Source organism: Equus quagga, chromosome 10 (genome assembly GCF_021613505.1).
Source record: "Equus quagga isolate Etosha38 chromosome 10, UCLA_HA_Equagga_1.0, whole genome shotgun sequence".
Classification (NCBI taxonomy): Eukaryota; Metazoa; Chordata; class Mammalia; order Perissodactyla; family Equidae; genus Equus; species Equus quagga.
Window position 1 is genome coordinate 41,787,143 of NC_060276.1, and position 24,337 is coordinate 41,811,479.

The 24,337-nt window shown below is 45.0% G+C and overlaps 2 protein-coding genes across 12 annotated transcripts; one reads left to right on the top strand and one right to left on the bottom strand.

Annotated features, from left to right (window-relative positions):
- Nucleotides 1–1,541: 1,541 nt before the first annotated feature.
- On the bottom strand, nt 1,542–6,324 carry ARMCX3 (armadillo repeat containing X-linked 3). Of its 3 annotated transcripts, none has more exons than XM_046673528.1 (5): nt 6,177–6,324; nt 5,570–5,649; nt 5,216–5,276; nt 4,885–4,955; nt 1,542–4,607 (listed from the first exon to the last, which is right to left on the bottom strand). In XM_046673528.1, exon 5 carries the CDS (start codon nt 4,459–4,461, stop codon nt 3,322–3,324), a length of 1,140 nt encoding a protein of 379 aa, XP_046529484.1. In that variant the 5' UTR covers nt 4,462–4,607; nt 4,885–4,955; nt 5,216–5,276; nt 5,570–5,649; nt 6,177–6,324; the 3' UTR covers nt 1,542–3,321. The 3 variants fall into 3 exon arrangements, with proteins under 3 accessions (XP_046529484.1, XP_046529486.1, XP_046529485.1); XM_046673530.1 differs by having other exon boundaries at nt 5,570–5,677; nt 6,177–6,316; XM_046673529.1 differs by lacking the exon at nt 4,885–4,955.
- Nucleotides 6,325–11,423: 5,099 nt separating this feature from the next.
- On the top strand, nt 11,424–14,374 carry ARMCX6 (armadillo repeat containing X-linked 6). 9 transcript variants are annotated; one of them, XM_046672600.1, is made up of 4 exons: nt 11,452–11,545; nt 11,850–11,939; nt 12,238–12,389; nt 12,699–14,374. In XM_046672600.1, the coding sequence occupies exon 4, from the start codon at nt 12,844–12,846 to the stop codon at nt 13,744–13,746; it is 903 nt and encodes a 300-aa protein (XP_046528556.1). In that variant the 5' UTR covers nt 11,452–11,545; nt 11,850–11,939; nt 12,238–12,389; nt 12,699–12,843; the 3' UTR covers nt 13,747–14,374. The 9 variants fall into 9 exon arrangements, with proteins under 9 accessions (XP_046528564.1, XP_046528556.1, XP_046528555.1 ...); XM_046672599.1 differs by having other exon boundaries at nt 12,264–12,389; XM_046672606.1 differs by having other exon boundaries at nt 11,482–11,545; nt 11,831–11,939.
- Nucleotides 14,375–24,337: the final 9,963 nt, after the last annotated feature.

Genomic DNA, 24,337 nt, shown 5'->3' on the forward strand with positions numbered 1-24,337 from the left:
ATCCAGTCACATCCAGGGTCACCGTGTTACCACAGCAACAGCAATTATTATTCTGTACTAAATGCCCACTAGCAGATGACCTGGTGTTGTGGGAATTCAATGGCCACCCCAAAAGACACAGAAGCACAAAGACACTACTGCCAAAGATCTCCCAGAAGGAGGAAATAAAGATAGAAGGGCGAGGGAGGGAGAGGGAAGAAGAATGGGAAAGAAGAAGAGACCTGTGAGAGCAGATGGAGCTGGTGAGGCCTGGGCCCCTGCCACACGGAGGCTTTTTATTACTCAAAGTGAACCTCATTTTCTCCCCAGGCATAAAAGTGATTCAGCACCCCGAGTTCAACACGGCTTGATCTGAATATTTTTTGTAGGTGTTGAAGCTACATATCTGGGTGAGGAGACAAGTTTTTTCTCATTGTCTCTATTTTCTCAAGTACCTCCAGTGAATATTTTTTTAGGAGAGAAGTACAAAAATTTTAAATCAGGAGCAGGCCCCATGGCCGAGTGGTTAAGTGCGCGTGCTCCACTTCAGCAGCCCAGGGTTTCACCCGTTTGGATCCTGGGCGCCGACATGGCACCGTTCATCAGGCCATGCTGAGGCAGCATCCCACACAGCACAACCAGAAGGGCCTACAGCTAGAATATACAACTATGTACTGGGGGGCTTTAGGGAGAAGAAGAAAAAAAGAAGACTGGCAACAGATGTTAGCTCAGGTGCCAATCTTTAAAAAAAAATTGTTTTAATCAGGCTCTGAAAATTTATCTACAGTGTCATCCAATTTTATGGATATAATATCTAGGTATATGGATAGTAAACGTGTCTGGAAGGGTATACACTCAGTTTCAATTCTGTGCTTCTCTCCCCAGCTGCCACAGTCCCTCACACAGTTCTTTTTGCAGCCCTCCACTCTTACACTCGACACCTTCTCTCTGGCCATCACATCCGCTCCCATGTCCTCAGTTATCATTCATTCTCTGCTGGCTCCCAAATCTTTATTTGCAGCCTGGTCTTCTCCTCCCAGCGCCAGATCAATACGCTCAAATGACAATAGGGTGTCGCCATATGGATGTCACACACGTACCTCAAAGTCAGTTTATTGTAAATGGATTAGCTTTCTCCTCTCAAGTCTTTTTCTCCTACTTAATAATAGAGCAAGAAAAATGTTAGTTCCCTCTTCCCCACCCGGCCTTTAAAACTGGTGTCAGATGAGTCTTCACATGTGCATGATTCAGTAGGGTCACCATACCCCACAACTTTAGGTGAATCAGTCCCTGATCTTTGTGTCTACTACAGAGAACGTTAGAGTAAGTATACGCAAGCCTGGGGCTAAAACCAGACCATAAGTGAACAGAGGATATTACCCTTTCCTGGCCTCACATATCAAGCAGGATAACATCTCCAAACCCACTAGGAAGATGTTGTGGGAGCTGGTGAGATCACATCTTAGGAAACACTTTGAGTCCTTAGAAATAAGAAAACTCTATTCGTTTGAGGAATTATTTTAACAGTTGCCTTGCAGGAATGACAGAACTCTACAAAGTAGTCACTTAATAAATGCTAGCCTTTATTGTTATTATTATTTATTAAAAGACACTGACACATGGCAGAATGCCCCCAGCAAAACAAAGGTCAACCAAAAAAACTATCAACTCTGCATTCTAGAAAATTAAAGGTGCTTACTTTTCTTAATTAACTGCTATGTGCCAGAACATTCTAAGTATTTTGCATGTATTACTTCATTTAATCTTCACAATGAGCCCTATCTTCACCACTCATCTATCATTTCAAAGCGGAAACTTCAACCCATCTCATTTTTAATCTAAATATTTTTTCTACTCAGTACATGCTCCAATCAATCACCTGCTTCATTCCCAACACTTTCCTTTTTCAAAAATTTCTGAAGAATCAAGATTCATTTTAGATAAATAAGAACAAATAAATGAATAAAACGTAAAGAGATAAAGATCACTCGTTATCTTTCCACCCAAAGATAACCACTATTACTATTTGGGTGTCTGTAATTCCAGAGTTTTTAGTGTCTACTTAAACATATGTTTTATTATTCTCAAAAAAAAGAAGGAATTGTACCATGAATACTGCTATCTAATCTTCTTTTCCCACTTAACAATGCATGATGAATATCTTTTCCTGGCAATATAGATTTGAATCAACATATTTATCATATACCATGTGAACATTCTTTAATTTCTTTAACCAATCCCATATGCTAGACACCTGTTTCCAATTTTCACTATTTTAGACAGTGCTGGGATGAACAGCCTTGTACATACAGTCTTTAGCCACTTGTTCAATTATTTCCTTAGGACAAAGGGTTTACACATTTCAAGGCTTATGATATGTATTACCAAATGGCCCTCCACAAACCTTGCACCAGTGTAAACTTATTCCTACCACCAGGGTTTGAAAGGGCCCATTTTGTCACACCCTCGTGGACACTGCACGTAGGTGAGAGAGGGACTTTTATATGAATTCCAATTCTTTTCCTAGTCAAAAATATTCAGTGGCTCTCTGTGTTCAGTGGGATAATATTCAAACAGCTCTCCACAAACTAGCTTCTCCCAGCTTTCCAAATTTATTTACTTCCATTCCCCACACTCTCCACTCTAAGCAGACTAGTCGTCTCCTCACTGTTATAGGAAGAGAATTCCTACCTCTATGCCTTCCTCACACCAGTCCCCCCTTACTCTCATCTCAGGGAATGCCCTAACTACCTCTCCTGTCCAGGACTTATTTTAAATGGCTGCTTCCTTCACGAATCTGCAGCTAACTACTGTATCCCACAGAAGCCTTTGCTTCCTCTGTGCTCTCAGAGCACACATAGGATAATGAGTACATGCTCTAGGTATTCTCAGTTATCTTTTTGTTTATATGTTTCCTATCTCTCCAACTAGATTATAAACCAAAGGACAAGGATGGTTTCTTTCTTTCTTCTTTCTTTTTTTTCTTTCCAGCATTAACACACAACTTTATTGATGATACACAAATGAAGTCAATGCAAATGACAGGAGGGAGCTTACTTATGATGAACTGGTTCACTGTCACTTACACAGAAAAAATAGTAAAAATATTTCGATCTAGGCAGCGAGATAAAAAGCAACAAACATGTTTTCAGAACAGGTAGTGATATTCATTCATCCAGCTTAGATCTGAAGACCAACTCGGGTAAATATCAGCATTGATGAAACAATATGATATTCATTACTCAAAATCGGCAGCTGAAAGGATTCCTTTACCATATAAACAAGGTGGAGAAAAGGAATAGTTTACAATGTGTGTTGCTTCTAAACTACAAAATCAAGAAGTTACTCCTGGCTCTTTGGGAACATATGCTCAGCCAGTTTGGCCATGAATTTTCCAACTTTCACTTTCACCAGGAAATCATGGTGACTTTCTATCCCCAGAATCTTATCAGCACACGCTTGAAATTCTTTTAAGAAGGAAAAAAGTGAACCTTCGCTGAATTGATTCTGAGTGGGTTCATTTTCCTGCCATTTAAAATTGTCATTTATATTCTCAAATATAACCAGAAGTTTAAGAATGACCTCTTTGTTCTCTTTCTTATTAAAGAGGGAACCCAGTGAAGATGGTACTTGGGCCCTGAGCAGTTCTCTACTCATGGCTGGATTTTCAGCCAAATTCAAAAGGAGTTTCAAAACCTGAAATTTGGTTTCTTCATTTCCCGCTGAAAATAAACGAAAAAAGTCTGAAATGGAATTAGCAAGCATGTGCTGATACTCATTAGTAACAGTCATATTCGTAAGCAATCTTAGTCCAGCCAGCTGCACAGATGAGTTCAAGCGAGAAGTGATTGTGTCATCACACACTTGATTCATGTATATCTTAAGCCTGCGCTGATTTTCAGCATTCACACTCAAGTTATTTAGGACAATTAAAGCCTTTTCCTTAACTATGGGATCTCGAGTATTGAGAATCTTTGCAACAATTGGGAGACCACCCAGATCACGAATGATATCTCTGTTAAATGCATAAGCAGCATTGTTACCCAGAGCGATTAAAGCTGCTTCAAGAATATAAGGCTTTTCAGACATCTCAACCAAGCACAGAACTTTTTGCAGCTCTTGAGGGGACAAAATAGTATCATCTGAATTGGGGGAAGCCCGTTTCTGGACAGCCCGACGAGCCCGGGTAGCCCTGGCCCTTGCCCTGGCCCTAGCTCTGGTCCCTGCCTCAGTCCCAATCCGGGCCCAAGGTGGGTACCATACTATACCCTTGTTCTCACTGTTGTCATCATCATCGTCAGACCAGTCATTGTATCTGGGCCCAGGACAGTCTCCAACATCATCCACATCCCCAGACCCACCCTCAGCCATTTTCTCCTTGTTCTGTTTTCTTCCCCGGGTCAGTCTATAAATGCAATAGCAGGCGCCAGCCCCAATCACCAGTCCCGCAGTCACCCAGCCTACTTTCCTGGCGTAGCCCATGCAATCGTCCCTGACAATAGCAGGGACCAAGGAATAGAGTAGTCACTCAGGCTGGGGAAGGAGGGCTATCGGCCTGGGTGCAGGCCTGAGGAGGGTGATCGTCTTCAGTCACTTCAAGGCCACAATAGCTGATACTCGAGATGGACCTAGGGTTGGAGGAAGGAAATGGGTTTGAGTTTCTCTTCTCTTTGTGTTGCCCCATGCAGGGAGTTGCACAGAGGGCCAAGAGAGTAGTAATGAGTAAGTGGTAGGAAACGTAGACTGTTAACAAACTCTCTCTATCCCCCCATTTTACCCTCCCCCTACCCTCCTCAGCCCACCCCCTGTCAAGCCTAGATAAAGGCAATGAAGCCCATAGTCTCCAATGAGGCTTCAGCTACCCAATCTCAGGGTATCCCCAGGGAGCGGCACCCTTGCACTAACCTCCTCCAGACAGGCAGTTTGCCCCTTCTTCCCTCCCCTGGAGGTGTGCCACGCCCAACAACCCGTTTGATCTGCAGAGAGACCAAAGCCAGTGAGAACTGAGGGCTTGATAGATTGACTCCTCATTCGTAGTTTTCCTGATTCACTATCCAGGTTGTCAGATTTTTTTAACCTCTCTATGCCGTCCAAAACATGCATATGCCTGCCCCTTCCTTAGCCTGAATTCAGGGAGGGATGTTAGGGAAATACAGTAGGATTGGGTGAGCCTGTCCAACCGCGGCCGATTTCCAACCCCTCCCCCATTCCAGGCAGCCCCCACGCCCACACCGACCTCTGCTGATCCGAGGAAACTTCCTCCCTCGCTTCAAGTGGTGCCACCTGCTACAGCAGACCTGCAGGATGACAGATCGAAAACATGGGGACTAACTGCTGTTGAGAGAGGAGGATTATGAACAAACTATCTGATAGGTTTCCTTTCTGTCATTCTCCCCAGCCCCCACCCCCCTGCGACACACACACACACACACACACACACACACACACACACACACAACGCACGCCATTTCGCCACGGTCCCGAAAGTGCAAGAAACACACTCAGACTCAGACCTAACCTAGATTATTGCCGTCTCTGGTTTCTCCCCACCCCCACCACCGCCCCTCTTAGGGTCCCCCGATGGTCTTACCCTCAAATCGACCTTCACTGATCGGGGTTAATTTCCTTCCTCTTCTCTTGCCTGGCGTAATGCCGCAACCTACGGAAAGACTAGCAACCCGGGAGAGGCTCGGACCCACTAGACACAGAGCCATGGTCAGGAAGACACAGCCACAGTCAGAAAGACGAGAAACAGCCGCTGCTGAGTGCTTGGTGGACGGACCGGTCCCCAGAACATGAAACTCTTTCCTAATTCGGAGGCCTGGTTGTCAAAGGTTTCCCACCCCGACTACCCCTCTTGAAGTTATGCTGACACGCCATGTTATACCTCCCCCGCCCCATGTCCAGCCTTTCTCCGCCAGGACTGTCCTGGAGGATCGGGGGCCAACACCCAGGCCAGAGCTCCCTTTCCGGATTATGGCCCCGGCTCCCAGCATATTCCCACCTCCAGATCTCTGGCTCCTCCGCAAACACCCCCCTGCTCACCATTTCGCAGGACTGAAATGGGCTGCGGACGGGACAGATGTCTTGGAAAGCCGGCGGTGAGAGGGAGAGACGACACAGGCGCCTCGGACCCGCGACGGGTCCGCCCTACGCCCTCGGCCACCCCCACCTTATGGACTCTCCCAGGCACTGACCTGCAGAGATCCGGGACAATTTCCTTCTCCTCCTCCTTCTTCCCTGTGCCGCAGGCTCGATCGCCCTCAGGGCAATGGGGAGCTGGTACTCAGACGGGAACAACGACCAGAACAAGAAGGACTTCTGCACACGTCAGCTCTTGGTCACGTGAGAGCTACGTCATCCACCAACTCGGGTCCCCAATTTCCCCTCCTACCAGCAGTGCGGCAGAAGAGGGCCCGCCCTCCTCCGTTCCCTCCCCCATACTAGGCCTTGTTACTCTTTCTTCTTTGCTAATCCCGGCTCCCTGTAGTTGTGTTTGCCTTCCTCTGATTACCAGATAGGGACAGCATCGTCCCCTGGGGCTACTGGCCACTTGTACTTCTTGAAAAATTGCCTCTTCCTTCCCTAGGCTCCTGGGACAGTAACCTCTCCTTCTACCTCCCCTCCTCCCAGCTGTTAACGTCTACCATTTCCTCTGAAATCTAGTCCCAGATCTGAAACGGAAAAGCTATCAGAAAAGGAGACCCGGAGTGAGAGTGTGGTTTTTACTTTCTTGATACCTTTTTGTTCTTTTTGTTCTGCCCTCTTCTTCCCCCGGCCTGCATTCTTTTTATAAGAAAAAAAAATTACAATAAAGCTATTTTCATTTGAGAAAAAAAAGAGTGGGAGTTGGAGAGTGATGGGTGATGGCCTCCAAAAGTTTTCTCACTTTTATCACTTGTTGGAAGTGTTACACCCTTGACTCAAAGCGATCTTAATATCTTCTGGGGCCTAGCACATAACACAACGCTGAATGAGCTAATCAGTGTGTCTGAGAATGCATAATCTTCTGACCAGGCCAGTCTTCTAAACAGGAGAGCTCCAGACTTTCACTTGCATCAGCAAACGGCATGGAGCCTCAGAAGCCAGTGACACAGAAAAGATTAAGTAGAAACCACAACTACGTGGTGGATATCTGTGAGATAAAGAAGCACGCACACTGACAAAGTGAGTGGCATACAAAGAACATTACAAAATATACTTGAGTACAAATAGAGAATATCATTTTCAAATGGAACAGGTGTTGGAGGAAGCTTGAGACCAAGACAAAACGGAACTCAGTATCTAGCAGTTAGTGTGAATTAGTGAAACCATTTCACTGACTGGTTTGATGAACTCAGTGATTCACCTGTCAGCAATGACTGAGATTTATTATAGTGGGAAAAATAATAATGTCAGAACATGGGGTCTACAGTGGGATAGTCCCCAATAGTTTGATATAAGGTTATTATCTGAGTATAACTTTTAAAATCCACAGGCAGTATGACAGTGAATCAAGAGAATGGGAAGTTTGGGAACAGGCAAAACTCCGGGGAAATTCATATGGATGTAACTTCTGGGAGGCAGTACTAGGATATGACTGAAATTTAGTAAACAGAAACCACATCAACTATATGATTCTGTGTTTAGAGGAAGATCATGCGCAGCAAAGGGGCTTATTCAAGCATAGGAATATATGAAAAGGAGAGCCAGAGGAAAGTGTTGGTAGTTCCCACCCAAGCACTGTCTGGAGAAGAGAGAGTCATGGCTAAGATGAATGGAACATTTAGCTTTCCTTGGCAGAGCCATCCTCATGATGTGTAAGAGCACTTCAAGCTTCCTTAGCTGAAAGCCACTTCTTAAGGTGAACGAATGCCCTTGCTCTGATTGCAGGCTCACCACGCAACCTTCTGAGGTTGTGGTTTCCCAAGTACAGTCGTAGGCTGTGTAACTGACATTTCAGTCAATGACAGACTGAATATACAATGCTGGTCCCCTAAGATTAGTACTATATAGCCTGGATGTGTAGTAGGCTATACCATCTGGATTTGTGTAAGTACACTATGATGTTCGCACAACGACGAAATCACTTAATGATGCGTTTCTCAGAACCTACCCTGTCATTAAGCTATACATGATTGTAGTAGCTTGCCTACCGGGAGAGAATGGGCTGGTAAAACTGACAGAAACCTCCTGTAACCCTGACAGTTGCATTTCTCAGGGTAAATTTGTCAGTTGTCACTCCTGTTGAGATTTAGCTTCCCTTGTGTCCTACTTACAGGGAGCAAATGCAGAGATCCGTGAGTCTGGGCATTCAGATCTAGACTTATACATGTCTCTATGAATGGGGGTCTTTCCTTGAGAGAGGCATCTGCTCACAGCATACAGACAAAATCAGGGATTGATTGTGCAACAATGAGGACAAGACCCTGAACTGTAGATGCAACCTTGTGGAATCCTGTCAGGGAAGCCAGGTAGCTTTGGCTTAGAAGACAATCTTGTGCATCACCATTTCAGAACTGTACCTCTCTAATGTTCAGTTAAAGTGAAAATTACAACTAAGACATGCTGTGGCAAATAGGCCCCTAGCACCTCAGTCACAGCTGGACAACAGATTAATATCCAAAGTAGTTAAAAGTCTCCTGCAAATCAACAACAACATCTGAAGCAGTTTACATTTGTCTCTGGAAAAAGAAAGGACATGCATTTTACATTTTACATACCCCGTCCTTTTCCCCAGCAAAAGAGTGGGCATTGTGCCCAAAGCAGACCAACTCAATACTTTCTTACTAAAATTTAAATCTTGAACAAGAGAAAAAACTGAAAATCAGTGGAATTATGGCATCCTGGAAAGGCCATCCATCAATTTCTCCTACCTAGACCCCTCAGAGCTGACCCTGGTCTTCAATATTTCCTCATTGTTTAAGTTAACTGGGCTTAGTTTCTGTTGCTTGCAACCAAACAAAATTAACTAATGCACGATACAAAAACAAATACAATACAAAAGGTAATAACAGCTTTTTAAGATAACAGTCTTCTATAATTTATTTTTCTCACCCTCTACAATTCCATTAGTGTTGCCATCTGCTGACTCCTTTTCGGTTTGGGGTACTTTGTAAGTCACACATTACATTTGACCACATACTGATTTAAGCCAAAAGGTTCCTTTTGGCAGTTGCTGCACAGAGTCTTTTGCGGGCTCAGGAACTTTTAACAGGTTTGTCTGAGGAGTGCTTAAAGATTTTCCTTTTTCACTTTTGAAATGGTACGCCAGGCAAATAACATGACCTTAAATAAATATTTGTTGGTGGATGCATAACGGAGAGCAAAGCAGAATTTAAATGCTAGTCCCCGGGTTCTTTGGTAGAAATTGTGGATCAAAACAACAAAGAAGAGAATTGAAAGGGTTATCATTCCATGGGGTTTAGGAAGTTTGAGAGAGGGAGTGGGTTCAAACAAGACAGGTCTGACGGACTGGGAAAATGATGGCCGGCGGTTATACATTGGAAGACTCGGAAAATATACCAAAGCGGGGGAGAGATTTTATACTAGTAAGCAGAGGTAAGAGTGGAGTCTTTATCCTTAAAGCTTTGTTAAGCTTTACACACTCCTTAGTTCTTTCTAATGTATATATTCAAAACAAACAAAAGCCACTTATATAAGTACTTAGCAGCCAAAAATCAAATGATGAACACTTCAATCTGCAAGTTCTGTTAGTAAGGCTTCATAAATAGAATTCACTTGTCTAGAAGTAAATAAAGGGTGACAAAGAGAACAGTATAAGGAGATGATTGCAAAACAAATGAGGTAGGGGTTTAGAGAGATGGGGTATGATATTGGTGAATGAATTTGGACTATAAAAGTTTGAGGAAGACCAGAAAGTTGTGACATGATCTTAACTTCTGAATATTCACCAGCAAGGCGCTTTGGGCTCCCTGGCTCACCTCCTCAAAGGGCCTCCTCCACACAGGGGCCCCTCACCCAGGGAGCTTCCTGCTGGGTGTCATATTTCAACGTTCTAAGAAAGAGGCTGCCTGAAGGGTCTATATTTAGAATATGACTCCCTAGTGGGGACAGCTGGATGTCTGGGGACTAACTTCTGCATGCCTTGTCCCTGAGTTCTGGGATTATTCTGAGGGGCTTGGGGTGCAGTGAAATTGTGACCAGAAGGCAGGGAATGAAAAGGCTTCTTTCTCCTGGCGACTGCTTGGGATCCTGTAAACTGTGCTTTTTGTGAGGGAAAAATGACATGGATCTCAGGGGTGCTGCAAGGATTCACAGTCACCCACAGACCCGCACCAGTGTCTCCGCTGGAAGATGCAGGACACTAGCTGCTCCCAGGGTGACATGGTACCTGAATGACAGACACCAGAGATATCTCACCAGTGTCACAGTTAAATGAAAATTCCATCCGTTGAGTCTCATTTCCATCAGTGGGATAACAGAGAATTCTCCAATTTCTGGATGATTTATGGGTTACACCGTGAAACTTCAGAATAGATTTTAAATGAAGACCTTTGAAATTTTTGTAGCAGGCTAATCTGTGAAGTTACTAGTTTGTAAGGTTCATCTGAAGACGTAAGATTCATCCGCAGTTGTGGTCTGCATAAAGTCTGTCCTTTAAAGCCAGAATGAAAGCAGGCTTCTCTGAAGATCTCGGTCGTCTGATGCCTCATACTAAGAGTTCAGCCAGGAAGATGAAAGAGACAGCGGTAAACTGATCTAAAATGGTCACAACTGAAACACTGACCACCTCACTATAGATTAATTTTATCCATCAATTTATAAATCATATTGAAAGCACACTGGTTTTGTTTGTAAGGATATGTTTTTAAATGTTAATAAGCCGTTTGAAAACTGCTATTTCCTGTGCAGTCACAATAAAATATTTTCAATGTGACACAAATTAACCTAACCAAATCAATGACGCCTCCTTATTAACTGGAAAATCTTGGTTATTACACACACACATATATATATATATGTTTTTAAAGTCTTGATTTTTTTTCTCCTTGTGAAACAGCTTGATTGTATTTTCTGATTACAAAATAGTATACCTTAAGTCCATAAAAAAGGAAGAAAGGACAAAATAGAACATAAATTTATCAAAAATATTAATTTCCTTTTCTGTCTCCCCTGCCCCCAATTTTGACGCATAGACTGGATATGGGAAGGGGTAGAAATTAAGGAAAGGGGGCAGGAGTCTCAGAGCCAAGGAAAGGATGACATTTCCCCAAGAAGTATAAGTGAATGGTAGACCCAACTAAAGATGCTGCCCCTTCCTGTAATTAAAGAAAGGCAAATTCAAACCCCAGAGAGCCAGGGCCCCTTCTGGTTTCTGGTATTGTTAGAGAGGAAAAGAGTGACAGGGCCCAGTGTGACTGGGGGGAGGTACAGGGCAGACTGGCGCCTGCCGCACTGCTTGTGGGAGTGGAAATTGGGGGCCAGAGCTCACTGGTGACGTGGTCGTCACGTGACCAAGAGCTGCCTAGAGCAGAAGTCCTGCCAGTCGCCTCCGTCTGGGTACCAGCCCCCTATTACTCTGCAGGCGTGTGAGGAAGAAGGAAACTCGCCCCGGACCGTGCAGGTCGGTAGGAGCGTGAGCTCTGCTTGGAGGGAGGTGGAGGTAGGAGAGGGCCAAGAGGGCCATGGATCCACGTTCGGGCCGAGAGGGGCTATGTCCCTTTCTCGCCTACTTTCTAAAAACTGCCGCCCCTCCTCGTGCCCATTTTAGTGGAGAGAACTGGTGGACTTCGGGCGGGGGTGAGGGGAGTGAATGGCGGTTACAGAGACTCTGAGGAAAGAAAGGTTCCACAATCAGGGCACTCGTGTCCCGAGTGCTGCTCCGTCCACCAAGCACTCTGTCCCTTAGGTCCCCTATCTGTCTGCAGGCTTGTAGGTCCGTTGGTCCGTAGGTGGCCGCAAAAGTCACGGTGACGGAAGGAGCAAACTGCCTTGGGACCGTGCAGGTCGCTGTGAAGGTGGAATGAGCCCTGGACCCTGGGTGGGGGTGGCGATGGGGGCGGCGGAGGAGGGAGGGCTGGGATCTTTGCGGGGCCGGGTCCGAGTCGCCCTCTCCCGGCCCCTTCTTTCTCCACACCCCCTCCCATTTCAGTGCAGGGAAAGGGGTGTGGCGGCCTTTGCTGGGGAAATGGCGGACGACAAGGGGGGGGTGGGGCGGGGAAAGCCCGCGTTAGGAAAGTCAGGAGGGTGTGAGAAATATTTTAAACTCAAAGGCCGAAAATTCAGGAAAGCTTGTATTGGGACCTGTGTTCTCAGTGCTGATCCATCCACGACACTTTCAGTTCTCCACTGCCAGCTATCTGCCTTTCCATCTGTCCTGCTGCCAGACTGTCCGTCAATCACTGTGGAAGGAGCACTGACAACAGAAGACAAGGGAAGAAGAAGGAATTTACCTGACTTTGGTAGAGGTTGGTGGGAGAAACTGCCTGTGACTCTTTGGGGGTGGAGTGTGGTGGAGGAGGAAACTTACCTTACGGTCAGCTTCTCCGTGTCACCCAACTAGCAATCATAGCACAGCCCCACCTCCTGCCCTTCTCTGTGGGGCTGGAAGAGAAATGGTGGATCCTGAGGGTAGATGGAAAATGACAGAAAAGAACAAAGAAATAGTTTCCTAATAATCCACCTCTCTCAACCAGAACTCAAACTCCACTCTGTCTGTCTAGTGAGGCACAAACTCAGGCATAGCCCAAAGCCCTAATGCAATTTTTCACCCGTAGATTCAGCACAAGAGAGCTACGGGAGCCTGGGAGAGGCTGAAGACAACTACCCTCCACCATTACTCACCTGGCCCTAAGAATCCTCTTCAATCAGGTGGAGCAAAGCCCTCTCCTGTCCTGCCCCAAGGCAGGCACTGACTTGAACATGGGCCGGGCACGGGAGGTGGGTTGGATGGCGGCAGGACTGATGATTGGGGCTGGTGCCTGCTACTGCGTTTACAGACTAACCATAGGAAGAGATGACAGTGAGAAGTTGGAGGAGGAAGAAGAGGAATGGGATGATGACCAGGAGCTGGATGAGGAGGAGCCCGAGATTTGGTTTGATTTCGCAACTATGGCTCGGCCCTGGAGTGAGGATGGGGATTGGACTGAACCTGGGGCCCCCGGTGGCACTGAGGACAGGCCCACAGGTGGGGGCAAGGCCTACAGAACACATGGAATAAAACAGCGCCCATTCCCCTATGAACATAAAAACACTTGGAGTACTCAAAACTTTAAAAATTTCAGTTGTGTTCTTAACCTCTCCAAGTATCCTTTCATTCAGGGAAAAATGTTGTTTGCTCAGCCCAAGGAAGCTGGTTTTTCATTTAGCCACGATATCAGTAGTCACTTGGCCAGCCTCTCCATTGGTGGAAACACGATCCCCACAGCGGACCCTGCTGTTAAGGAGAAGGCTTTCTGTGCCCTGGATAACTTGAATGCGAGTGTTGAAAAACAGGGCCCGATTAAGATGTACATCAATGAAGTGTGTCGGGAGACTGTGTCACATTGCTGCAACTCATTTCTGCAGCAGGCCGGATTAAATTTGTTAATAAGCATGACAGTTATTAATAACATGCTTGCCAAGTCCGTTTCAGACTTGAAGTTTCCTTTGATATCAGAGGGAAGTGGATGTGCTGAGGTTCAGGTTTTGAAACCGTTGGTGGGTTTGTCTGAAAAGGCAGTCTTGGCGGGGGAATTGCTGGGTGCCCAAATGCTGCTCTCGTTCACATCCCTCTTTATCAGGAACGGGAACAGACAGGTTCTCCCGGACACCCTGGCCTCTTAGATGGCCATGTCGAACAGAACGGGACTGAATCCACCCAAAACCTGTTGGGCGAACACACCCTTGTGTTCTCAGTCGAGGCATCTGCAGTGGGTGCTACTGAAGGTCCAGCCCTCGCCAATCACCACATCATGGGGTGAAAGTTACACTTGCTAACAGGAGGACCACACTCTTATCGGCCAGGCAGGCAGGGTTCCCACGGAGCTCTGAGTAACCTCTTGGTTTTGCAGTCTGCAGGCAATGCACATAGTAAATTAGTCCCTTGCAGCCTCCTTCCTGTGGTAAAGGGATCATTTCAGCTGCCCGCTGTCGATAAAGAACATCCCATTATAGCGTCACGAGGGACACCTTGCCTGTGTCCCTCACCTTGCCTGGGTCTCCGTGTGTAAGCTGGACTGTTTGGTGGAGACCAGACAGGTATCGGAGCTTGTGCTGAAAATGCAGTTTGTAGCTGCTTAGGTTGACTTCTTTTCCATTTACTCTTTTCTTCTGCGTGAGCTGATGGATAGTGAACCTGTTCATCAAAAAGTACACGCCCCTTCTACGTGCTCTACTGACGTAACCTCATCCACCCAAGCCTACATTTGTATGTATCATCAATAAAGTTGTGTGCTTTGATTGCCGAAAAGGAGCCATGGTACTTGTCCTTGAGTTTAAGGTCTGCGTGGAGAGAACGACAATAATACATGATCAGCGCTAACCGAGGCTTTTGCTCCCCGACAGATGCATGCTTAACAGTGTTCACAGGAGGCAGGAGGAGAGGTGGGCTGCAGTGGTGCTCACGATAAGCCTCCAGAAGGGGCTGGAGGCGGGAGTGGGGGGCGTGGAGGGGAATGTGGTGGAATTAAGATGGAATGTTGGGAGGACTAAGAGAGACAACCCCTGTGAAGTGGGCAGCACAGTGCCCGGCTCCTGGTGCAGAGAAATCCCTCGATGAAGGTGTCTTTCCTTGGCTGCTGGCCTAGAGACGCAGGTCAGCATCCTTGGGGTTTGGTCCCCTCCTTGGGGACCACTCAGCAACCCATCCCTGTGCATTCAATGCACAGTTACAGCAATAACGGTTGCCACTTGCTGAGAGCCTGCTGTGTGTAGTTCTCTCTCTCTTGTGAAGCAGCTGTTAAACCTAGTTCCCGGCCCTCTCCCTTCCTTGGGATCCAAACCCAAATTCCTGGCAGAGAGAGAAGGGCTGGCCCCTGCTTCCTCTGGGGGAACCCCCTTCTGCCCAATCCCCGGTACGTTTGGTGGGATCCAGGAAGGGGACAGAGGAGCCCTCCGTGGACTCTCTGTGGAGGTGGTGGGGCAGATGCTGAGGGTGCTTGGCGTGGCCGTGATCCGTTGGGAGACGTCTGCATCCCCTCTGTCCAAGATGCTGACACCCTTTGGAGGAAAGGGAGAACCGCCCTGCACACTGAACCACTCCATGGATCTGGGCAGCTCCTTCTGCTGCTCGCTCCCCAGCATTTCGGGACCCTTCCCAGCAAGCCTTAGCCCCTGCCTCACCAGACCAGGTTCCCTGCATGATTTTGATATGTCAGGCAAGGGTCCTCTTCCCCAAAACCCTGGCCACCACAGTCGACGAGAAGCTTCTCTGGGCAGTGCAGCTTCTGGGCCCGGTGCCTGCTCCTGGTCTCCCTGGAATGCCACCCTGGGCATCAGCGCCCTCTGAGTGTTCTGCCTTCTGATTGCTCTCCTCCATACAGAGCGTAATTTTTGTTTTATTTTTTTCTCCCTTTCCCGGAGTTTGGGTTGCAGATAGGTTACAACTGTCCTGCTTGTGCCCATCCGCCCCCCTCTTTGGGCTGACAGAGGGCATAAGTGCCTGTTAGGTCCCAGGACCAACTCTGGGGAATACTCCTACCTGGAACGGGGACACTGCCTCGTCCTAGGCCCTGGTGCCTTAGATGGCCAGGAGGTGACTTGTGGTTGCTGTGACAGCCCGCTGGGGCTTGGCATCCTCTGCTGGCTCTGGGGCCCTGTCTTGTTTCCTAAGAGTTGCTAATATGACCACCCCTTCTTGCCAAGCCAGCCTCAGGTGAGCTGGGCAATCTGCGTCCCAAGTAGGATTGCCCTGTAGACAGCTCCTGCATCCACTTGTCCCAGTGGGGTCTGCTTGGCCAATGCTGTCTTCAGTGACACCTTAGTGCTCAGCGTCTTTCATTTCAGCACAAAGGCCGAACATTTTCTCCTTCCTCCTGGCTCAGGGTCCCAAATTAACACGCACTTTCCTCCTCCTCTGCACTCTGCTGAATCCCGACTTGAGTCCTGCCACAGGCAGGTGTGCACCATCTCCGAGGCGAGCACTCGGCACTTGCAGGCCACAGCTGACCCCCGGCACAGGATGGGCCTCAGAGACTTTCCGCCCATCTCCTGAGCAACTCTCACAGGGAAGGCTGCCTGCATCGAGGCATCTCCAGCGCTTGGTCTGGGGCCAAGTCAAGAGCCTCCTCTCCATTTGCTGGCACTGCTCGCCCCAAAACATTCTCTGTGTCTGGAAGCTCAGGTCTCATCTCTTGGTTGGTTGCTGTGCCAGGGCGGGAGCCCAGTTCCCAGTGGATTCTGCCTAGGGACATGGGGGGCAGTCTGGGGCATGCCCGCCAGTCAGGGCCTGATTAAGACATTCAGAGGCTATTGGCACTATGGTGCCCCTCCCATACTTGATTCGAAATGAAGCAGCACGAGACCACCAAGCACAGAACTTACCTACATGTCTGTTGAGACTGAGGGAGATTCTTTCTGGGTTTCCTTGTGGCGAACATCAGACAAGGTCATCAAGCTGGAGATTGACACACAGACTGCCTTGCCTTGATGGGGCAGCCCCAGCCTAAACTGTCTCTTGTGTCAATCTGGAGCTGCTGCTACAGACTGCCTCCCAGCTCCAGAAAGGCCCTGGTTTTTCTCCTTGTCGTCTCATGATTCTGTCTACCTGTGGGGCCTGTAGGTACTGGCTTCCACACTAGCTCCCAGTGCCCTCCCAGCCTGCTGCCTCTCCTGGGGGTTTGGTGATTTGGCTCCTCCACCCCATAAATGCAGGCAAGCTTGCAGACATCCAGCTTCCCAGCTGATACAGCCAGCCTCAAGCTCTGCATCCTCATCAGGACCTTATGTGCCACTCTCAGCAGTTTCGACCACAATCCCCTCACTTTGAAGTGCCACCCTCTGACAGGCACAGCCCCTCACCAAGTGACTCCATGCTGATCTTCCAGCTGACCCCAGCCACATTAATGATCACAGGCAAGACTAGCAGAAGAATCAACAGGTAAGCCCAGTGCAAATTCCTGATCCACAAAATAATGAACAAATAAGATGGCTGTTTTAAGCTCCTGAGTTTTGGAGCGGTTGTTCTGCAGCAATAGACAACAGATACAAAACAAAACAAGAAAAGTTTACATGCGCCAATATGCAGCAAATTGAGATAGACAGCGAGCCCAGCATTTGATGGAATATAAGGAAAAAGAATCTATTGAGTCTCGAATCTACGAACAGCATCCCTTAAGTGATTCAAGAGCCTTGACCTTGGATTCCAGAACATTTCTAAGCAAATATTCTGTGTTAGATTGAAGCAAAAGCTAATCCCACGTGTTTCTGGGCTCTGAGTACGCCACGTAGGATGCAGCAGGCTTGCACTAGCTCCTCAATTACTAAGAATATACTCCTAGAGTAAGATGCATTCATACCCTGATAAAATTTATTTGTAATTTACACCTCGCTCTACAACACCAGAAGACAGTAGATAAATAGACTATGGCTACATGGCTCCCAAAACAGTCTGAAGTGACCAAATGGATATAAAGGCAACCCTCTCACACCCCAAAAAAGACTTAGGTTGAACTTGTGAAAGTATCTAAAGGAGTCAAGTGGTATCATCATTAAAGGGGTGCCTTCATGGGGTCTTGAAAGCAAGGGGAGCTTGTCCTTCTAATGAAGAGAATGCGGCTGAGGTTTCTACTTTATATAGTCATATATAGACACATACACACAAACAGATACCTATATAGTAAGCTCCAGTTTACTTTTACATTGTGTTCTATAACAACCAATTTTCCAATTAAAGCTTTCTGCTTTGAACTGTATATATTGAAAATCACGAACAGTATTTAGGTGATTATGACTATATAAATGCTGCTCATTGCTGAGCCGAGTAGTGTCCTAACACTCGAATCTATTTTGTATAGTTTCAGAAAATGATTAACATGTCACTTGTGGGGATGAGCTTTTAAGAAGGCATGAGACTAAATAAAATATAACTGACAAAATGTAAGATATAGAAGAAGATGATAAAAGAAGGATAGCAAAGCTGATATCCTCATTTTATAAAGTGAGAAGTATACAAATCCTGGTGGAATTTAATGAAGCAAAATAAAAGTTTATGTATATCATTTCAAGTTGAATTTAGCTACTTTATTTATTTTAATTGATTTTTATGGCTTATTTCCTCCACAAGAAAACAAGCTTAATAAAAGCTCTCTCTGTCTTGCTTGCCACCAAATTCTAAATGCTTTGAATAGTGCCTGGCACACAGTGGTGCTCAATAAATTATTGTTGACTGTGTGATTAAACTAAAATAATAATAACACTATAAACACTGGGAATGAGAGAGGGAGGAAGGATTGTAAGGCAAATCAGCTAAATTGTCCCGTTTTCATATCAGAAGGCCATTAGGGGTAGAAGTACATTTTTGGCATTTTGAATATAACTACAAGAACAGGTTTCACTCTTGGCACTATTAAAATTTTGGGCTGGGGACTATCCTGTGCATTTTAGGATCCCTGGCCTCTACCCACAAGATGCAAGTAGCGCCCTTGTCCTTAGTTGTGACAACCAAAAATGTCTCCAGACACTGACAGATGTCCCCAGGGCAGGGAGCAAAATCACCCTTGGTTGAGAACCACTGCATCAGAAGGAGCTAAAATCAGAAAAGCTAAGAAAAGCTGCCTCTGGATTCTAGAGAGTGGTACTGAGTCTAGGGAAGAGCAGGAGGGGAAATTATTCATTTTTATCATAAACTCTCTACTAATTGTTTTGCTATCACGTGTATGTATTGTTCTGATAAATATTAACATTTATCAAAAACATTAATGAAGTGGAATCAACGGGACTTTGAGACAAGCTAGCAATATAGGACGAGGGAGAGTCAATAATGACTAGGTTTCCAGCAGGTGCAGTTGGGTGGGGGGTGGTTGTGTTCACTGAGACAGGGGACACAGGAGGGTGAAGAGTTTTGGTGTGGGACTGAGGAGTGATGACTCCAATTTCAAATATGTTGAACATGAGATATCTGTGGGATATGCAACCTGAAGGGATCAAATAAATTAATCTTGAACTCAAGATATATAGACTTGCCAGTCATGAATATTTGATGATAACTGATGCTATGGCACTGGATGAGATTCCTGGAAAGAGAAAAGATCTGAGAACACGACCTCAAGATACAGAGTGTGTAACTTTCTGGTCTTTTTCATGCATCTGCATTTTTAAAATTAATTGGGACCATATTGTAAATATTATTTAACACATTTTTAAAACAAATTTCTCTTTGCAAACATACTGTACATCTATTGAAGATATTTCACAAATACATAGATAAGCACAAACTCCCGTCCAGAACCAAAATTGCAGCTTGAACACTAGACAATCAAACTGAGTAGACACTGTGCACTAATCATGTGTGACGCAGATGGAGATTGAATAGTAAACAAAACAGGCACCATTCTTGTGTTCATAGAGCTTATCATCTAGTGGGGAATACAGACAAAGGAAACGGAAAACACAATGCAGTGTAGTAAATGCTAAGAAAATTAATCACGAAAAACCACTTCAACTAAAGATGCAACGGGATGTGATTTAAGCATCTTTTATGTCACCCATTTTTCTCTTCATAGGCACAAGCTCAGTTGCCAGGGCAGGAAGAACGTGTGTGTGTGTGTTCCTTTGCCCACCGTGCTGTGTATGAGAAAGCTCAGGAAGGCTGGCAGAGAACATGGAGTTGTTTGCCTTTCTGGGCCTGACCAGAGGCTCTGTCCAAACCAAGCCTGCAGTGTACTGGATCTAACTCCTTCACAGAGAGCATCTCCTGCATTTCTAAGTTGGTTTTATGCTTCACAGTCTGTTCGGTTAATTTTCCAGAAGCTCTCTAGCTGTGATTCTGCATTCTCAAGTCAGCCACTAAACACCGAATTCCAGAGAGGGGAGAGACTATTTGTATATTTCTTCCTTTCTTTCCTTCTTTCTTTCTATATTGTGGTAAGAAAACTTAACGTAAGATCCACTCTCTTAACAAATTTGTGTATTTCTTAAAGACAAGAAGCATGCACAAGTTAATAGCAGGAGCCACCGTGGAGCGGGAGATCCATAAGGAGAAGCATAGAGAGACTGGGCCAAACAAGGAGTCACAGAGACAAGTCACATTTGCAGGAAGTAATCTGTTCCCAAGATAGCACTGGAGATGAGTTTGCACCCAAGCAGCAAGGAAGAGGAGAGACTGTGCTTTCAACGACTCCACAGCTGCTTCTCTCTAATGACTTGAGCCATAAGGAAAATTTGGGGTATCAGGGGAGACACTCCTGGTCCTTGTCCTAGATGAACCTTCTGCAAATAACTGGTTTAATAAAACCTGATGTTTCTCAAAGATGGAGAATCAAAGTGGAACTGGCACAAGAGGTAAACACAGGTAACACATGAGAAAAGGGACCTGAAAAACGCATGGCAGATAAAGAGAAATCACCTGAAAAAAAAGTAGATGAAAAATGTCACCAAATATTTCACGATGAATTAGAAAGTTTAATGAAGCAATTAAGCAAAGCTCAAGAAAGGGATGGCAAGACAAGAATGAACTGAAATATGAGCTGTCAGGCCTCAGGGAAAATGCAGTAGAAATTTAATCACAGAGATGAAGGCGAAAGTGACAGAAACACAGGGAAGAAAGAAACTATAGCAAAAGTCTAGCAATTAGTGTCAAATCTATGTAAATTTAGGACGAAGACCCAAACAAATGCAGTGATTATGGTTACAGAGCAAATGTAATGGTAATAAACCCAGATGGAGTAGAAGTGATATAATTAACAACAATTGGGAGAGGAAAGAGAAAGATGGTGGGAGGTAATGTAAATATGTTGATATTCTTATCCTTAGTAGCTGGAGTCAAAAGATGCCATCTAAAGCAGACAAATCCGGCAATAGGGGTCTAAGTATACTGAGTACTATAAAGATACACACTAAGAAGTATAACCTATTCAACCAAAACTGGGTAGGAGGAAAGAGAGAAGGGAAGAAAAAGAAATATATATAAGCAGTGAATCATTATTTGTAATATCAAGGAAAAATGGGGGAAAACCCCTCTTAAATATCCACACATAGAGGACTGACTAAATAATTGTGGCATATTTATGCAATAAAATACTACTCAGCTATAAACTAAAAAGAAAATTTTTCATGCAGTGATATCAAAGGATTGACAAACTATCATGTATGTGTGAATATATATAAATATGCATTATATATATATATTTAAAATCTCTCTCTCTCTCTCAAATCTGTCTAGAATGGTGCACAAGAAGCTGATAACGTTGCCTCTGATGGGGAAAACTGAGTAGTGGAGACAGAGAGGTGAGAGGGAGATTTTCAATGTATACCCTTTGTTATCTTTTGAATTTTGAACCACTAGGTTGTTACTTATTTTTTTTGCATAGATTTTTTTTATTGTGCTAATTATTATTATTATTATTATTATTTTTTTTTTAGTTAGGAAAGCTTTATTGGTCACACAGTTTGCAAACAGGGGAGACATACCCTTAGACAGCAAAACAACAGCACGCTGCTCCAGGAGAACTAAGAAAGGGGGCTATCTTTTTTTTTTTTTTCTAATTTTCTTTTTTTTCTTTTTATTTTTTTCGGATGTACATCATATTTCAAATTCTGTATACATCACATCATGTTCACCACCCGAACACTAGTTATAGTGCATCCCCTCACATGTGACCCTAATCACCCCTTTTGCCCTCCCGCCTGTGCTACTTATTTTTTAAAATGAAGTTTAAATGAAATGTAAAGAATTGGTTGACCTCTCTTTGCCCAGCCTTATGGATATTGTATTATGTGAGATGCCTGATATAAGCTTCCTAACCACACCTACCTCTCTCTTTGTTCTGGCCCTCTGAGGACTGAGGCAAACATAGAGGGCAGTGTCCTAGCTGTCCACTTGGCCCCTGCGTCTCTGCCCATTCTTCACCCAGATCTGGTGCAGTCCCTTTAGCGTGTAACAGGGATAATGTTATAAAAAATTTAATCATTCCCCCTGTAACTAACGTTTTCATATAGCCTATTCACCTTTAAGACTAAGTAATTGGGATTATAACCTCGCACAAAGAGAAGCAAGCTACTACCTATATCTAGTTCAAGATACTTAGAGTTCTCAAAGTTAATTTTTAAAATTCATAACCATCAATTTAGAGTTTTCCTAATATCCAAAAGCTCTCATTACATATCAGGAAGCAGGCCTGGAAGACTCTGACCATAGATTTTTTTTTTTTAAAGATTGGCCCTGAGCTAATATCTCTTGCCAACCTTCTTCTTCTCTGCAAAGCCCCTAGTTACAGGTCCTACTGGTTACACTATGTGGGATGCTGCCTCAGCATGGCTTGATGAGCAGTGCCATGTCCGTGCCCAGGATCCAAACCAGTGAAACCCTGGGCCGCCAAAGCGGAGCATGCGAACTTAACCACTCGGCCACCGGGCCGGCCTCTGACCGTAGATCTTTGCTGCAAACTATAGGTAGTGAGAACTCAGAACCTAAAGGAAGTGTCCATCAGAGAGGAACTTTGTGGAGGGAGAGAGGGGAGAAGGAAGAACAGCCAACCACACGTCTCCTGGCTCAAATCAATCCCTAAATGAAAACCTTAGAGGTGGTGGGTATTAGAAATGACGAGATCAATTTCAGAAAATCTCAAAACACTAAGGTTAGTTTCTCACCTCCCCAGGCACAAGCTGCGATAAGTGTGGGATCAGACATGGGCAGCACAAGTGGCAGAGTAGAAAAGGCTGAGAGAGAAGGCTGATGGGAACATCCTCCATCACTTCCCTTACCTCTACATGTCCTCCCTAGTTGAGAAAGTCACCAAATTCATCTACTACCCAATTTAAAAGCCTGGGTAGTGAAAAATACAGAATTGTGGATTTATATTGATACATTGACAATTGGTTTTTGTGAGATGCAAATATTTACTCAGAGGGGAGTTCTGTGACATGGTTATTCGGAGTGCTTACTTGTGGCAATAACTTGAGCCATCAAACTACCTTTCCTTCCTTCAAAATCATCCCATATCCAGATAACCAAGAACAAAGAACAATAGGATACTGATGGCTAGACTTAGTGGAGACCTTGCCAGGGTTAAAGAAACAGGATGGAATAAACCAGAAGAACCAGTTTGAACTACTTCACTGCCAGTGGAAAGGGAGGAAGAAACTACAAAAGTAAAATGAAAGAAATGAAAGGATCTCTAGGGAGAGTTCTAGGAAAAGAGCATTCGTAGAACAATAGGGCCTAATGCCTTGTCCTTTTCCCCTTCTCTCCTCTTCAGGAGTAATGATGGTGAGGCACTTGACCATCCCCCTTTTTCACTGCTGTTCAAAAAGCAGCAGACAGATATGTCCAGTGTGCTGGCACAAGGGATAAGCACAGCAGAGTTGAAGTAGCATAGCATTGTAGGAGAAGGAAAGGACCATACCCATTCACAAAAGCAACAAAAACAGACACATATCTAGGAATAAACTCCAAAAGAAATGTGAAAGATCATTAGAAAGAAAACTTCACTAAGTGACAAAGAGGATCTAAATAAATGTGCCTAGATGGGAAAATTGTAAAGATGCCAATCCTTGCCAGTTGATCTACAAACTTAGTGCAATTGCAATCAAAACTTAAAAAATGGATTCAGCAGTAAATGACATTGGTATAATTAATTATACATTTAGAGAAAATTAGGGTACAAGTCTACCCCAAACCAAATATACACAAACATACACACACACTACTAGTAGGTTAACAAAGAGGCTAACTCTAAAAAGAAAACTGCGTTTGTATTAGAAGGAAATATAGGCAAATGTTTTCTCATAAACTTGGATGTAAAAGACCATCCTTATAAATGAAAATATAAAAGTCCATTAGGAAAACATTGACAGAAGCAGAGAACTTAAAATTCCTGAGAGATCAAATAAACTACCCCCCAAAAAAATCAAGGGAAGGATTGAGCGAAACCATTGCAAGCCAAGAGTTCAACATGTGACAATAGCCATATTTCAGCTGTGGCTAAAGGTTACCCTATGGACGGTGCAGCAAGTCTATACATAGCAAACTTGCTTTTCTCTCATACAAATAAGGTAATTTTGGTGAGGGAAGAAAGCAGTCTCCAGTTTCCCACGGTGCTAAGATAGCAGAGTGCAGGTTCCTAAGTTCCCTGTGGGCCAGAATGTGTCCTGAGACGGTGCCTGGGGCAGAGGCCACCCACAGGCACCAACACACCCCTCTCTTCCAACACACACACCACCTGTCACGGACCACCTGTGGAGTAGAGGGTCCCCGAGTCAGTTAGAGGTTCCTAGGGGA

Excerpts from the sequence above, each read along its gene's own strand:
- ARMCX6 (XM_046672608.1), top strand. The coding sequence starts at position 12,844 with ATGGGCCGGGCACGGGAGGTGGGTTGGATGGCGGCAGGACTGATGATT.
- ARMCX3 (XM_046673529.1), bottom strand. The coding sequence starts at position 4,461 with ATGGGCTACGCCAGGAAAGTAGGCTGGGTGACTGCGGGACTGGTGATT.